The following is a 13,786-nucleotide window of genomic DNA, read 5'->3' on the forward strand; positions in this document are numbered from 1 at the left end:
CATAACTATAGTCACTTTTTGATATAAATGGTCTTTTATCTATAAAATATAAACTACTCAATAAATTTATTGATTTTAGTTCAAATTGTTCTTCATAGTAATACAAAACTTTTTGTAAAATTTTATTCAATGAGTAAATATGGTTTAAAAGTTATTAAGGAAACAGTAATTGGGGTATTTCGGGTGATTTATAATTTATTATTATTCATGATTTATTAAGCCCGTAAAAAAAATTTTTTTAGTTTTTTTTTCTTTTTTTATATCTGGGCATCCTATTATATGCAGTAAAAAGTGTTTTAAGGTCAAATGTCAGTGACACAAGTTTGATGGTATAGAACCTTAATTAGTTTATAAAATAAATGTTTTAATTAGCAGTGGCCTAATGCCCCTTGTAAATGCCAACTGCTTAAAAAAGTGATCAAAACAATCAAAAACATTGATCAGATAAATAAAATTCATATTTTAATTTTATAAACATTACACATATATAGTTTAAATTAAAAACAAAAGTTATTTATTATAGGCATTTGTCATTGTCTGGCAAATAGACAGACAATGACAAATGCCTACCATATGTAAGCAAATGTCTGCTAACTAAGGCATTTAAGCATTACGGAGTTGATAAACTTTCCAGCACTAGTGCTCACAATGCTTCTGCCTCAACATTACTACTACATCTATCTCTGTCAACATCATTGTCAATTGCAGCATCATCAATAGAATTATTACCTTTATCTTCAGCACCTTCAGAAAGACCACAACTGTCTACTTTATTCTCAGAAAAGTCTTTTATTATACATTTTTTTCTCAAAGAACTGCAGACCAGATTTGCGCAAACTTCCGGGCATGGTAGATTGGCTAGAGTTATCAGGTCTGGTTACTGAGAAAGTCTAACAGGTCATAGATGTTTGAACCAACTGAGAGAAAAAGTAGTAAAAAAGAAAAAAGGCTATGAGAAAAAGAAGAAATCTTCCACTGGAGATAATAGGGATAGTGATAAGGATGATAACACTATGTGCCTAAAGTGTGGTATTCATGGAGAAATCAAGGAGAAAAATGGGTTTGCTGTAACTTATGTGATGTTTAGTACCATGTTAAATGCCCAGAAATTGTAGATGGAGCTGATTTTGAAGCCATAAACTGGATCTGTGAGAATTGTCCACAAACTATGTAAAAATATAAGTTTAACGTATTGGAGCTTATTGTCCCGATTTTGTAAAACTTGAGTCAGCATTAATTATGACTTTTTAGCTTTTTTACACTATATGACTTTAAATTTTGCCGAATAAAGCATTTATACTTATTGAAATATGTGTTGTTTTATCAAGTAAAAATATTTTCAGTTTAAATTTAATATTTATTTACTTAATTTAAAGAAAGAAAAGAAAAGTTATTGAAAACGTGGTGCTTAATGCTTAGTGCTTGTTACCCTATGTTGATGTCATTTTACAAATTATTTTTGCTAATAAAAAGTTCTTCGAGCGCCAACTTGTAGTGGCTGCTGGGATGGCAATAACTATTATTTTTAACATTATTATTATTTTTTAATTTTATTTTTTCATTCTGATTCATTCCCAACAAGACTGCAAGCAACCACTATTAAGTTACGAGTTACTTGAAAAAAAGAATAGAGTTATAGAGCAAAGAAACGGTTGACAGAAGACTTAAAAAGTTGAAGGTTATATGAATCAGAAAAACACGAAGATGGAGAGTTCCAAAGGGTTAAAGAGCGGGGAAAAACGATAGACAAATAAAAGTATTTAGCATGCAGGGACAGATACATTAAAAGAATGAGACTTAGCTGAATGACGAGTATAGCGAGAGTGAGTTTTAGTTGATGGAGTTAGAGATGATAGTTTTTTTGAGTAGAAACCATGAAAGTATTTTTACATTCACCCCCCCCCCCCTTCCTTTAATGTAATAATTTTTCTAAATAATACATTAATTTATAATTAATTTCAGAAATTGTCCGTTTGATAAAGATCGTAAATCGTAATGATATCATACTTAATAAGAATTTTATGCCTGCACTATGGTTACACTGGTTTGTCCTGGTGATAATATTCATAATTTTTGCACGTTATAGAAGATAATCTTCTATACCGTATAATACGGTAGTAATACGTATTATTGTAGTATTACTACAGAACCGTATAACTGTGATTTTTGTTTACATCCCGAGTGAACAGAGCTAGTATCATATTATCTGTGGTATTACCAATTAACTTATACTAAGTATGTAGCCATGATATAAAGTAGGTAAATTGTAAAATGTAAATTGTATTATTAATTATTTACATTTAGTCATTATCACTACCTACTTTTATAAATTTTTATTTAATAAAACTTTATTGTATTTTGCATTTTGTTTTGAGTTTATATGTATTTAATTCTTAAATAATAAATGATAAATAATAAATAAATAAACTTAATTCTTAATAATTAAAAGCTTAACTATTAATGCTAATATGAGTAAACGCAATGCTACACAAAGTTTATTATCGAAATGGCTGGACAAACGCCCGAAAAATGAAATTACTAATGATATTTCTCCGAATTCGAGTAAATCAAATGTCAATATCAAAAAACTATCAAATTCTCCGGATCTACCTCAGTTTCTGCAAGCAATTAAAGGTCAGAATTTTTGCAAGCAATTTCTGCAAGCAATTAAAGGTCAGAAAAGGTCAGTCAACCACCTATTGTAAGTACATCAATGAATGTGTGTAATGAATTTACTATCGACGTTGGTTACTTTGTACTAAAAAAAGAAAATAAAATTTAAATAAAATTACTGATACTATTAAATATAAATTGGCCTAAAACATATTTTTGTAGATTGAAAAATGATTAAAATCGATTAATGAGTTTGACTTTGCTGCATGTTCAAAGGCATGTTATTATATCCATGTTTAAAATGCGTTTTTGGACCTTGTCTAGAAGAGAAATAGCATCATTAGAGGAACCCGCCCAAATATGGCAACAGTATGCCAAACAGGGACTAATAAAAGATTTTTAAAGGTAGAGAATAGAATCAGGAGAGAGAAAATGGTAAGCGCGATAAAGAGAAGCAACCTTAGAGGATGCTAATTTAGCAATCGATTATATATATTTTTAATGGTAGAGAATGGAATCAGGAGAGAGAAAATGGTAAGCGCGATAAAGAGAAGCAACCTTAGAGGATGCTAATTTAGCAATCGATATGGTTTACATAAAAGGTTAGTTGTAAACGATAATTTGCAAATGTTTTGAAAACCCTTATTTTTGCAAAACTGCATTTTTTTCGTTAAATTTAAATCACTTCCAGTAAAGCAGAAATAAATAAATATTAAATTGGGAGTTAATAGAAAATAAGGAATAGAGTTAAAATTGAATTTTTAACAAAACGGTTGGCAGAAGACTTTAAAAGTTGTAGGTTGAAAAGTGCAGGAAAAGATATAAACAAATAAAAGTTTTTAGAACATGCGACAACAAGCAAAGAGCAAGGACAGATAGAGTAAAAAGACGCAATTTTTTGCAATGACTGCTACGATCATTGCTCAAAATTTTGAGCAATGACCGTTAGTATTTGTACAAAAGAAAAAGAGTTGTAACTTAACCAGTGACGTCGCTACAGCTGGTGTCACCCAGTGCGGTAAAACCTTGATGTCACCCCTCTAGACTTTCACTAATCACCTTAGACCTTTTCCAAATGTTCCTATATATAGGAACACTCGGAAATGTAATTTACTATAGACCATATATAGTACTTTATAAAATGTTTGTAAAATGAATTAGAAAGTTTCTTAGTTAGCTCCACAAATCATATTCCCGACCGTCTTGACATGCACTCATCAAGCTATTTGCTCAACCGTCATACGTGCAGCAAGTCGTAATGTGCAAAAATTTTAAATAATATATCAAGTGTACAAAATTGGATTTACTTTATTAATGAGTTTGAACTTCAAAATTTTCTATGGCTTATAGATGTTTCTTGACCTTTTTAGCATCTTAGCTGGATATTCAACAACTTTTTCATTAAATAAAAGATCAGTATCTTCTTTTCATTCATTTTTAAAAATCTTTTTCTAAACAATCATCCCAATGAGAGCAGAAGCTTTATGTAGTTCTTTAATCTTTTCTAGTTCTTTATCAGAAGCATTGAAATCTTGCTTCAGTTGATTAATTTCTACTCAGGGCCGTACCTAGTATACAAAGACTGGTGGGATATGTATACAAGTATAAAAAGACAAAGTATACAAGTATAAACAAGACCTATATGTAAAACAAGTAAATAAGAATTAGTACAAGTAAATATAAAGTACAAGAATACAAGTAAAGACAAGTATACAAAGTTTGGTGGGGTAAAATTAATAATGTCAAACTATAGGCTAATTTCCCTCCAGTCCAACATTGATAAAATTCTTGAAAGACTTATTTTTAACCGCTTATACGAGTTCTTCAATAAAAATAAACTTTTTTTTAAATTGCAATTTGGTTTTCGAACAAACTACTCTATTTAATTTGCTTTACAAAGTTTAACAGAAAAAATTAAAAATTCTTTGGATAAAGCAATGTTTGGATAAGGTATTTTTATCAACCTTCAAAAGGCATTTGACAGTGTAGATATTGACATTCTACTTTATAATCTAACCTACTATGGTATTAGAGGAGTTTCAAATTTCTGGTTCAAATCTTTCCTTACTAATAAAACTCAATTCGTACCTATTAGTGGGGTGAGCTCAAGCTTAAACGATATCCACATGGTTGCTAAAAAAGATTTTAAAAAGCATATTCAATCAACAACAAAATTAATGTGTAAGAAGCAAAACTAAATAATCTGTTACTGACTTTGAATACGTCTTTGTGTTGTTGTAGACCACTTTTTTACCAACATGTTAAGATCTGTCTTATCCAATAAATATTTCCCAGACGCCGACAAAAATAATGAATCTAATCTAGAATCTGACATAATCAAGCACAAAATATTTAAACAATTTTTAATTTGCTCTGTGTTTTTTGATTGCGTGCAAAGAGACACTGGTGCTGAAGCCATTACGTCGAAAGCTTTGAAAACTCCTGGGAATATTTTTAATTGTTCATTGTTTGTCGCAGCGTAAAATTTAGTAAGTGTGTTCATAAAAGTTTCTAATTTGGCATGAAATAAATGAGCATCTGTATTTTCTCCATTTTTTGACATTAAAAGTTTTTTAACATCTTTAATCTTGAAAGTTTTTGTTGACTGCTCAAGAAAAAAAAATGGTTCAATGTTCGACCATTAAGCCAGTAATACAATCATTTTAACATCTGTTACTCATTAGTAAGAATCTTTCTTTTTGCAATGACTTCTTTAATAAACAAAGCATAATGGTAAAGTCTAAATTCACAATCTTTTTAAGTGTTGCTACAGCTTGATCTTTAGTTTTTTTTTATCAATTACATCAGACTGACTTATTTTATAAAAATATTCAGCAATAGCAAAAAAATTCTACATACTTATCCAAAATGTTTGTATGGATTCTAAACGTGCTGACCATCTATTTTTTAATAGACTACAAAGATTCAATGAGTTTTCAATGCACTCAAGTTTAGAATCAAGTAAGCTGAACCTTTTAGTATTTGAAGTAATAAATACGTAGAGAATGCGTACCTTTAAGTTGTACTCTAAGTGAGATTATTCTTTTCCCATTATAATGAAAAAAAATCTTGCTTCTTTTCGTCAATTTTTTTATTTTATAAGTTATTAAGTTTTATCGGGTCGGATCTGGGTCGGGTATCAGTGAACCGGACCCAGACCCGACTTATCTAACCGGGTTTGGATTTGAGTAGGGTTTCAACAGACCCAACCACAACCCAGACCCAACTAACTAAACGGGTTTGGGTCGAATCTGGGTTGAGACCCAACCCAATCAGTTATTTAAAAAAAAATTGCGCATTTTTTGTTTAAAGGTGCTCTAAGAAGTCATAATAGTCTTGTCACAGAACAGCATTAAAGAGTTGGTATCGGTCTAATAAATGCAAGTATCATCATGGCCAAGAACAGTATTGTTGTTGAAGTAGTTTTTCTCAGTCATTATATTGAGTGGAGCGTTGTAAATAATGAAAATATTGAAAAACTAAAGTATTTTAAAAATTCCATCTTATAATGTAAAGAGGGGCGATATCTATATGCGTAAGAGTCTTTAAAGGCCTTTAGAGCTTACATTTATTCCGGCACGACCACACACCTTATATAGAAGACCTTGGAAGTTTTTTAAAAGAGCAAGACATTAATGTCTACTGACGCCATGGAAATATAAAGGAAATTTTTATGCGTTAGAGTGTCTGAGAGCTTTCGTGGCTTACTTTTTTTTAATTTTTAATATTATCTATATTAGTTTGAGAAGACCCTGCTTAGTATGCTTTATGAACAGATACCTCATGCGAGATACTTTTCCAGTGTTGCTCTTACTCAAAAATCAGAAAAAATATTTTAGGACTTTTATTTGCAACTTTGCACCCCGTTGAATGCATCACCTTAATATACCTCTTGGATTTTAGTTGTACATATTTAACTGACCGCTCCACTTTTTTTAATAATCGTTTTTTTTTTTTGAACATTTGAGTCACGTTTAAATCAAGTGTGGGTCTTAAACTAAAAGCCTTAGAATGGTAAGACCCTAGATTATTCGAGCCCTTGTAGGCCTTCTAATATGGCATTCACACCCGAAGATGAAGGATTCTGGTGAATAGTTGATATCACAGGCGAACAATCAAAAAGCCCTTTTTATTACCAATATATGTACTTTTTTTATTACCAATTTATGTACTAAAACCCCTCCTTTGATATTACTATTATAATAGGACCCAAAAAACCAAGACCCAAAAACCAGGACCCAACCACGTTCAACCACGTTGAACCATGTTCAAAGACTTTTAACGCTAATTTTTTTTTACACCAAAAGGTATAATTGATTTTGTTAAAGAAATACTTTTAACGTGGTTGAAATACTTTTAACGTGGTTGAAATACTTTTAAATTAGTTGGGTCAATATTTTTTTAATTAAATTATAATTTAAGATGACGGTGAATGAAAACTTCAGAAAATAATAGCAGAAAACTTTTTTCAGAAATAAATGATTTTACAATAACGATAGATTGTATAATTTTATTAATAACAGTGTTAGACTTTATTATTAATAACAGTGTTAGACTTCATTATAAAATCATGTAAGTTCCGAACAAAATCTTGCACAAATCTTCATATTGACAGAAATTAGATCAGCTTCGTTTTTGTTTTCGTTAATGGAGGTTGCAATACAGTTTTTTTCATTTAATTGAAAAATTAAAATTAGTAAACAAACTAAAGTAAATTAAAATTAAAGGATTTGAATTTCAAAATTTGAATTTCAATGCAGTATCCAACATTATATAAGTAGAGTTCCATCTTGTTTTTACATCTAAAACAACATTATTACTAAGAACTTGGTATGCTACTTCTTTAAAATATTGCCATTTCAAAGTTTACGATTTGACATATTTCACGCTTTCTCTAACTTTTAATATTATATGTTTGATGCTTTCATTTGCTTTTTGAGCAGAAGATCTAACATAAAAAAAATTACCGTCACTAACAAGTTTAGGATTCAACTTCTCTTTGAGAATTCTAACTATTGGGCTATATGTTGAACAGTTATCTAGAACAACACATGGTTTTTTATCAACATTCCATTTGTATAACTTCTCAAATAAAGTTTTATGTAGTGCTGTTGCAGTATGAGACGCATCAATATTAATAAAATAAAGTATATGCTTTTTTAGTCACCAATTATTATCAATATAGTGGCTGATAAGAATTTATTTTCAATAGACATCCATAAATCACTTTTGAAATTAATTCAACATAGTAGCTTTTCCATTACACCATATAACCTTTCCTTTTCATCCTCGAAGATTTTCAAACAATCATTTGTAATTGTACGACGACTAACTATTTTAAGAAGAGGTTGTAAATTTATACTATACTTCTTGAAACTATTCGACAATTGAAAAAGGATATTCGTGATGTTTTAGCATGCGGGCCAACTCGTTTCTGCTTGTTTCTTGATTAAATTTGAATTTTTTACTTTAACCCAAATTTTAAGGCTCTATGATAAAACTTGTTTTATACTTGTTAAAGACAATTCCCGAATCGAATTTTAATTTAACTTGAAAAGTCTTTTTCCTAAAAAAATTTTTTTTAAAGATTGCATAAAACTAGGTGTTATAATCTGGTTAATGAATCTTTTTGATTATTTCAGAAATCATTGTTGGTTTGTCAACTAATTTTTTATGAAGTTAACAATCTTATAACGGAGATAAAGTAAAGGAGTGATAATGCTCCTACACAAAAATGATGTTTTAATTACTGCTACATTTAAAAGGACTAAGTAATAGAAATAATAGGTGTTCATCTCACATGACCAGTATGTTTACAGAATATCATGTGATCGGTATCTGTACTTTCATTATGAGTAACTAAAATAATTCAAGTTTGGCCGAATAATTCCCACAAAATAGACCACAGTGAAATCATGAAAACTTTTTTATTATTATTTGCAAAAACAATTTTGAAATTTCATTTTTTAACTATTAAATTAGGTTTTATTTTTAAACTTTAAAGACATGTGTTTTGACGCACGAATTTTTGTGTGTGTGAGTTATTACTTTCACGTTTTTCTATTTTCTGTTTTGAGATTGTAATCGTTTGTTATTTGTTTTATTATAATATATAGATTTTTGTATTCCCACTAAACAAAAGTTATCTCATTTTATTTTTACACTGCATTTAAACAATTTGAAATTATGCAAAGTTTCACGAAAACTTTGTGAGATGTTGGAATCAAGATAATACAAGAAATGTAAAATTTATTGAAGCATTTTTCAATTTTCAACTAAGATTTATTATAAATTTGAAAAAAATGAGTTAAAGTAAACTTTAACTCATTTTTTTTAACAACTCTTACACTGTCCCCTATCTAGACCGCGAGAAAAAAAGTCGCGGATTTTATCAAAAAATGTCGCAGATTTTATCGTCAATTTTATCTTAAGTCCATTTTTGCTATTCTGAGAAAAAGGCATTTAAAGTTTTCAATTCATCACACCGTTTGATCTTCTCAATTAAACCAAATTGTTTTTAAAATACTTTAAGAATATGTTATTATTTTTCATAAAATAGCAAATTAAAAATTTAAGTTTATGAGAGGCAACAATTTAAAATAACTTAAGATAATCTTAAAACTATACAAAGTATGACAAAATTCTACAAATTAAATTGCCGCTGCAAACAAGACCATCATAAGTCCGTTTTTGCTGTTCTAATAAAGAGACATTTAAATTTAATCACTACTTTTTGATTTTTTAGAAAAAACTAAGCACAATAAATTAAAATTCAAGCAATAACGCCAAAAACAAAATTAAAACAACTAAAGTGTGTAAACAGAAAATACTAATAAATTAACCCCTAAGACCATTTAAACCATACAGGTACTTCCAGCACAAACAAATCCAAAACAATCAAATGGCAATATACCCTATTAAAAACCCGTTAAAAATTAAATAAAACACAATAGAGTCTTCAAAAAACTCTAACGCTGTCGTAGATACTTCATTCGAATTTCGTTAACCAATCTAAAGTGTTAGAAAATGAAACAACCCGCGCAACTTAAAATCATAACTAAAAATTAAGTAATATATGAAAAAGTAGAAAATATATATATATCGCCTACAAAAATGTAAAGATTTAAAAATGTAGTGAAGTATTTAAGAAATTCTCTGAATAATAATAAAAGACGAAAATTGTGCATGTGAAAATTAAAACAAAGCTGAGTAATGAATGTATTATAATATAGCATAAAAGTTCCTTGATAATGGTAAAAATATGAAAATCAGCGGATAAAAAATATATTAAAAATAGTGTAATAAGATAAACTAAATATTAAAAATAAATTTTAGCCAAATAAGTGGTTAAAAAATTATTTTGGGTGATAAAGCAATAATATTAGTCGTAATATAAAAACGATATACGAAGCGGGAAAAATATTGTTTTGATGTAAAGTCTTCTTAACGGTCCGAATTAACGATAACTTTGAGACCATATCTAAATCGAAGTTTCCGAAAAAGTTAAGTTTTCTTTACGTTCGAATTAAACGTAATTTTGAGACCATAACAAAACAACAACAAAAAGACGTCCATCAACAAAACATTTCGAAAGCCGCTAGTCAAAAAGAATTGCTCATATATATATATATATATATATATATATATATATATATATATATATATATATATATATATATATATATATATATATATATATACACATACATACATACACAAACACACACATATATATATATATATATATATATATATATATATATATATATATATATATATATATATATATATATATATATATATATATATATATATATAAATATATATACACACACATATATACATATATATATAAACACATACATATACACATATACATACATACATATATACAACATACACATACATACATACATACATACATACATACATACATACATACATACATACAGTGGCGGCCGGTGACAATAAACTTTGGTGGGGCCAGCAAATATTAACCAAAAAATATCGCAACGGCTCACTTTCAGCGTAACTGATACTTAGGTGTTTATGAGGAATTTTTTGGTCGCTAGCGTTTTTTGATTGGTTGAGAGAGTTAAGCGCTAGCATACTCCCAAAATAAAGCATAAGTATTTAATGGCATTGAATCTTTTAAACCTACGTAACACTATAATTTTCATAAAGGTATAATATATTTTGAAATAAAGAATGATGTTAAAAACAATGATTTAAGCATATTATTTATACAAATATTCTGCTCTTCTCTGTTTCATAAGAGAAAACATTTCAATTACTTTTTGATTAAACTGATCAATATCCTGTAAATAATCTTTATGTATTGATAGTACAGCTAATGCATTCAACCGATCTTGACCTGTGGAATTTCTCAAAAGTGTCTTAATTCTTTTTAAAGTACTAAAACACCGTTCAGCATCGGCTGTAGACACAGGTGTGACTAAAACAATCTCTATCAACTTCGATACTTCAGAAAATGTTTCAATCAAGTTATTTTCATGCATAAACTGGGATAGGGCATTAATGGTGCCAATATCACTAAAAACAGCATTTTCATATAAAACGGTTAGTTCAGACATCAACTTAACTTCACTCAGCATTGGATAGTTTGTTAGAATATTTTTTATATGATTCCGAGGAAAATGTTGTCTATTAAATTTGAAATTTTTCGGATCCAAAATTGAAAATGATTTAAATATTTCAATGCTTCTAAACCTGTCGCTAATTTCGTAAATAACTTTATCACAAGCATCTTTAGCATCTTCTATTAGTAGTTCGATTGATGTGTTTCGTTTCATTCGGTTTTCATGCATTTCTTCGCAATCGTTAAGAATCGATCCAGAAACATTATCAGTGATGCTATTTCGCACAAAATTTATAGATAACTCAAATTTTTCAAAAGCCTCCTTGATTGTAATAGTGTTGCTGTTACTTGATTGCAATATATTGTAAAGTACATCAACATGTTTTAAAATTGAATAAAAAAAAGATAAAAAAAAGTTGAACTCTAAATCTTCCAAACATTTTTTGAACCCAACAGATTGCCACACGCTTGTATCATCCCATCCTTCATCGTTTATAATTTTATCAAAACATTCCCCAATCTTTGTTTTGTTTTCTTTTATGCAAGTAACTATTTTTGAACGAAAATTCCATCGTGTTTCGCAAACTCTTGGTATCTGTTTAAAAGTAATTTCGCGAAGTAAATCATTTCGTTTTGGCGAGGATGTAAAGAACACGCCAAATCCACTTAAAGTAGAAAAAAATGTTCTTACTCGCTTATTCGACGAACAAACTTTTTTCAAAACTAAATTCAATTGGTGTGCATAGCAGTGAACATAATGGGCATTTGGGTAAACTTCTTTCATTAGACTTTGGACTCCATTCCTTGATCCGCTCATAACTGCTGCACCATCATAAGCCTGTGCAATTAATTTTTCCTTCAGACCAAAACAATTTAATTCTTCTTTTAATACATTTGTAAGACCCATAGCAGTTCTATCCTGAACATCAATAAATGCTATAAATCTTTTAACTGGTTGATAACCTTTTAAATAACGCAAAATAATGACGAACTGAGAACGACAAGATACATCAGTTGTTTCATCTGCTTGCAAGGAAACAAATCTTGCTTTATCTATCTCACGTTTAATTTCTTCTATGTATACTTTATACATACATTCTAGAATCTCATTTTGGTTTGTTTTCGAAGTATTTTTTGTTATTTTTGAATCTTTAAGATGATCGCTAAACGCACTATCCAATGTAGCTGTGTATGAAACCATATCTAAAAATACCCCTCGATTATTTGAGTCAATAGTTTCGTCATGTCCTCTTAAGGGCAATTCGTGTACACCACAAAATTTTATACAATCTATAACCCTCGATAATGTATGTCTGTTTTTGTCAACTAATTCATTATGTTTTTTTATGCTAAGACTGTATCCAGCATCAATTGTCGATAAAATGTTTGTCTTTCCGAGCATTTGAAACTGCAACGAATTACTTATATGTGTTTTACTGGATTCGTGTTTTTGAATTCGCTCAGAAAGATGTTTCATATCTTTACAGCCATTTTCTGCCCACAAGCTCTCGCCACCAAACAAAACACAATAAAAACAAAACAACGAATTTTTTTCATCACTAACACTTAACCATGATTTTTTTTCAAACCATGATACACAAAATGTTCGTGTTTTTTTACCATCAACTTGAGTTATACGAACACCTTTTGGTTGGTACGCCCCAAGATTTTTGATTTCTAGTTTTTCTTGAAGACCCAATGACGAGAAACGTTTTGCCAATAAACTATCAATTTTGTTCATGTTAAATTATCTTATTAATGAACCTAAATTATTGTAATAAGATAACTTTAAACTATATTGTAACTAGAATATGACCTTGGCATGATTCAAAATTTTATCAACAGTAGTTCAGTCAAGAAGGACTCTTAATCTTAATTAATAATCGATAAAATAATAAAGAATGTAACATTACATACACATTTGACTCTCTGATGACGAAAGGTTCAACAAAAACAATAAAGATACTTTTACAACATAAAAAATTTTTTAAAGAATCTTTTCATAATACAACACATATTTTAGTTAATTAAATCCATAATTCTTAAATACAACATTTAGAATGTCAGTCATAAATAATAGTAAACTTCTTAAGATTATTTACATTGTCTTTACATGCTTTAACAATTTTATGTAATTAAAGATAAAAACTTAATATCTGTTTGTAAGCATACATAAATATTTATATAGTTTTAGTTCTTTGACTTTAGCTTTATTCCCCCTCCCCCCTCCAAAAAAACAAAAACATTTCAATAAAATACTCTGATTTTTTTATTTCCATGGCAATGGTAAATGTCCAACATTTTTAAATAATCTAAACTTTGTATTTTTTTTTTAATTAGTGCCTTTTTGGAAGTAGCAATTATTGAAGCTATATTATGAAATGCAACAGTACCACCAGTGGTAGAGTTTTTGTGATCGAAAAAAAATGTTCTTTATATCTTCTGTTGTTTGTACCTTTGTTGTATCGAACTAATAATAATATTGACTAATTTTAATCTTTACTTAAAAATCCAGTCTTTAAAACTTGTGTTTAATGCTTATTATCATGGTTGATATTGGCTCTGGTTCAGCGT

At 28.9% G+C, this 13,786-nt stretch overlaps 1 protein-coding gene across 1 annotated transcript; it reads right to left on the minus strand.

The window, feature by feature from the left end:
* Window positions 1-10,850: 10,850 nt before the first annotated feature.
* LOC136089615 (zinc finger MYM-type protein 1-like) lies at window positions 10,851-12,953 on the minus strand. Its single transcript, XM_065815667.1, has one exon. The coding sequence runs from the start codon at window positions 12,951-12,953 to the stop codon at window positions 10,851-10,853; it is 2,103 nt and encodes a 700-aa protein (XP_065671739.1).
* Between the last annotated feature and the right edge of the window lie 833 nt (window positions 12,954-13,786).

Source organism: Hydra vulgaris, chromosome 13 (assembly GCF_038396675.1).
Source record: "Hydra vulgaris chromosome 13, alternate assembly HydraT2T_AEP".
Lineage (NCBI taxonomy): Eukaryota > Metazoa > Cnidaria > Hydrozoa > Anthoathecata > Hydridae > Hydra > Hydra vulgaris.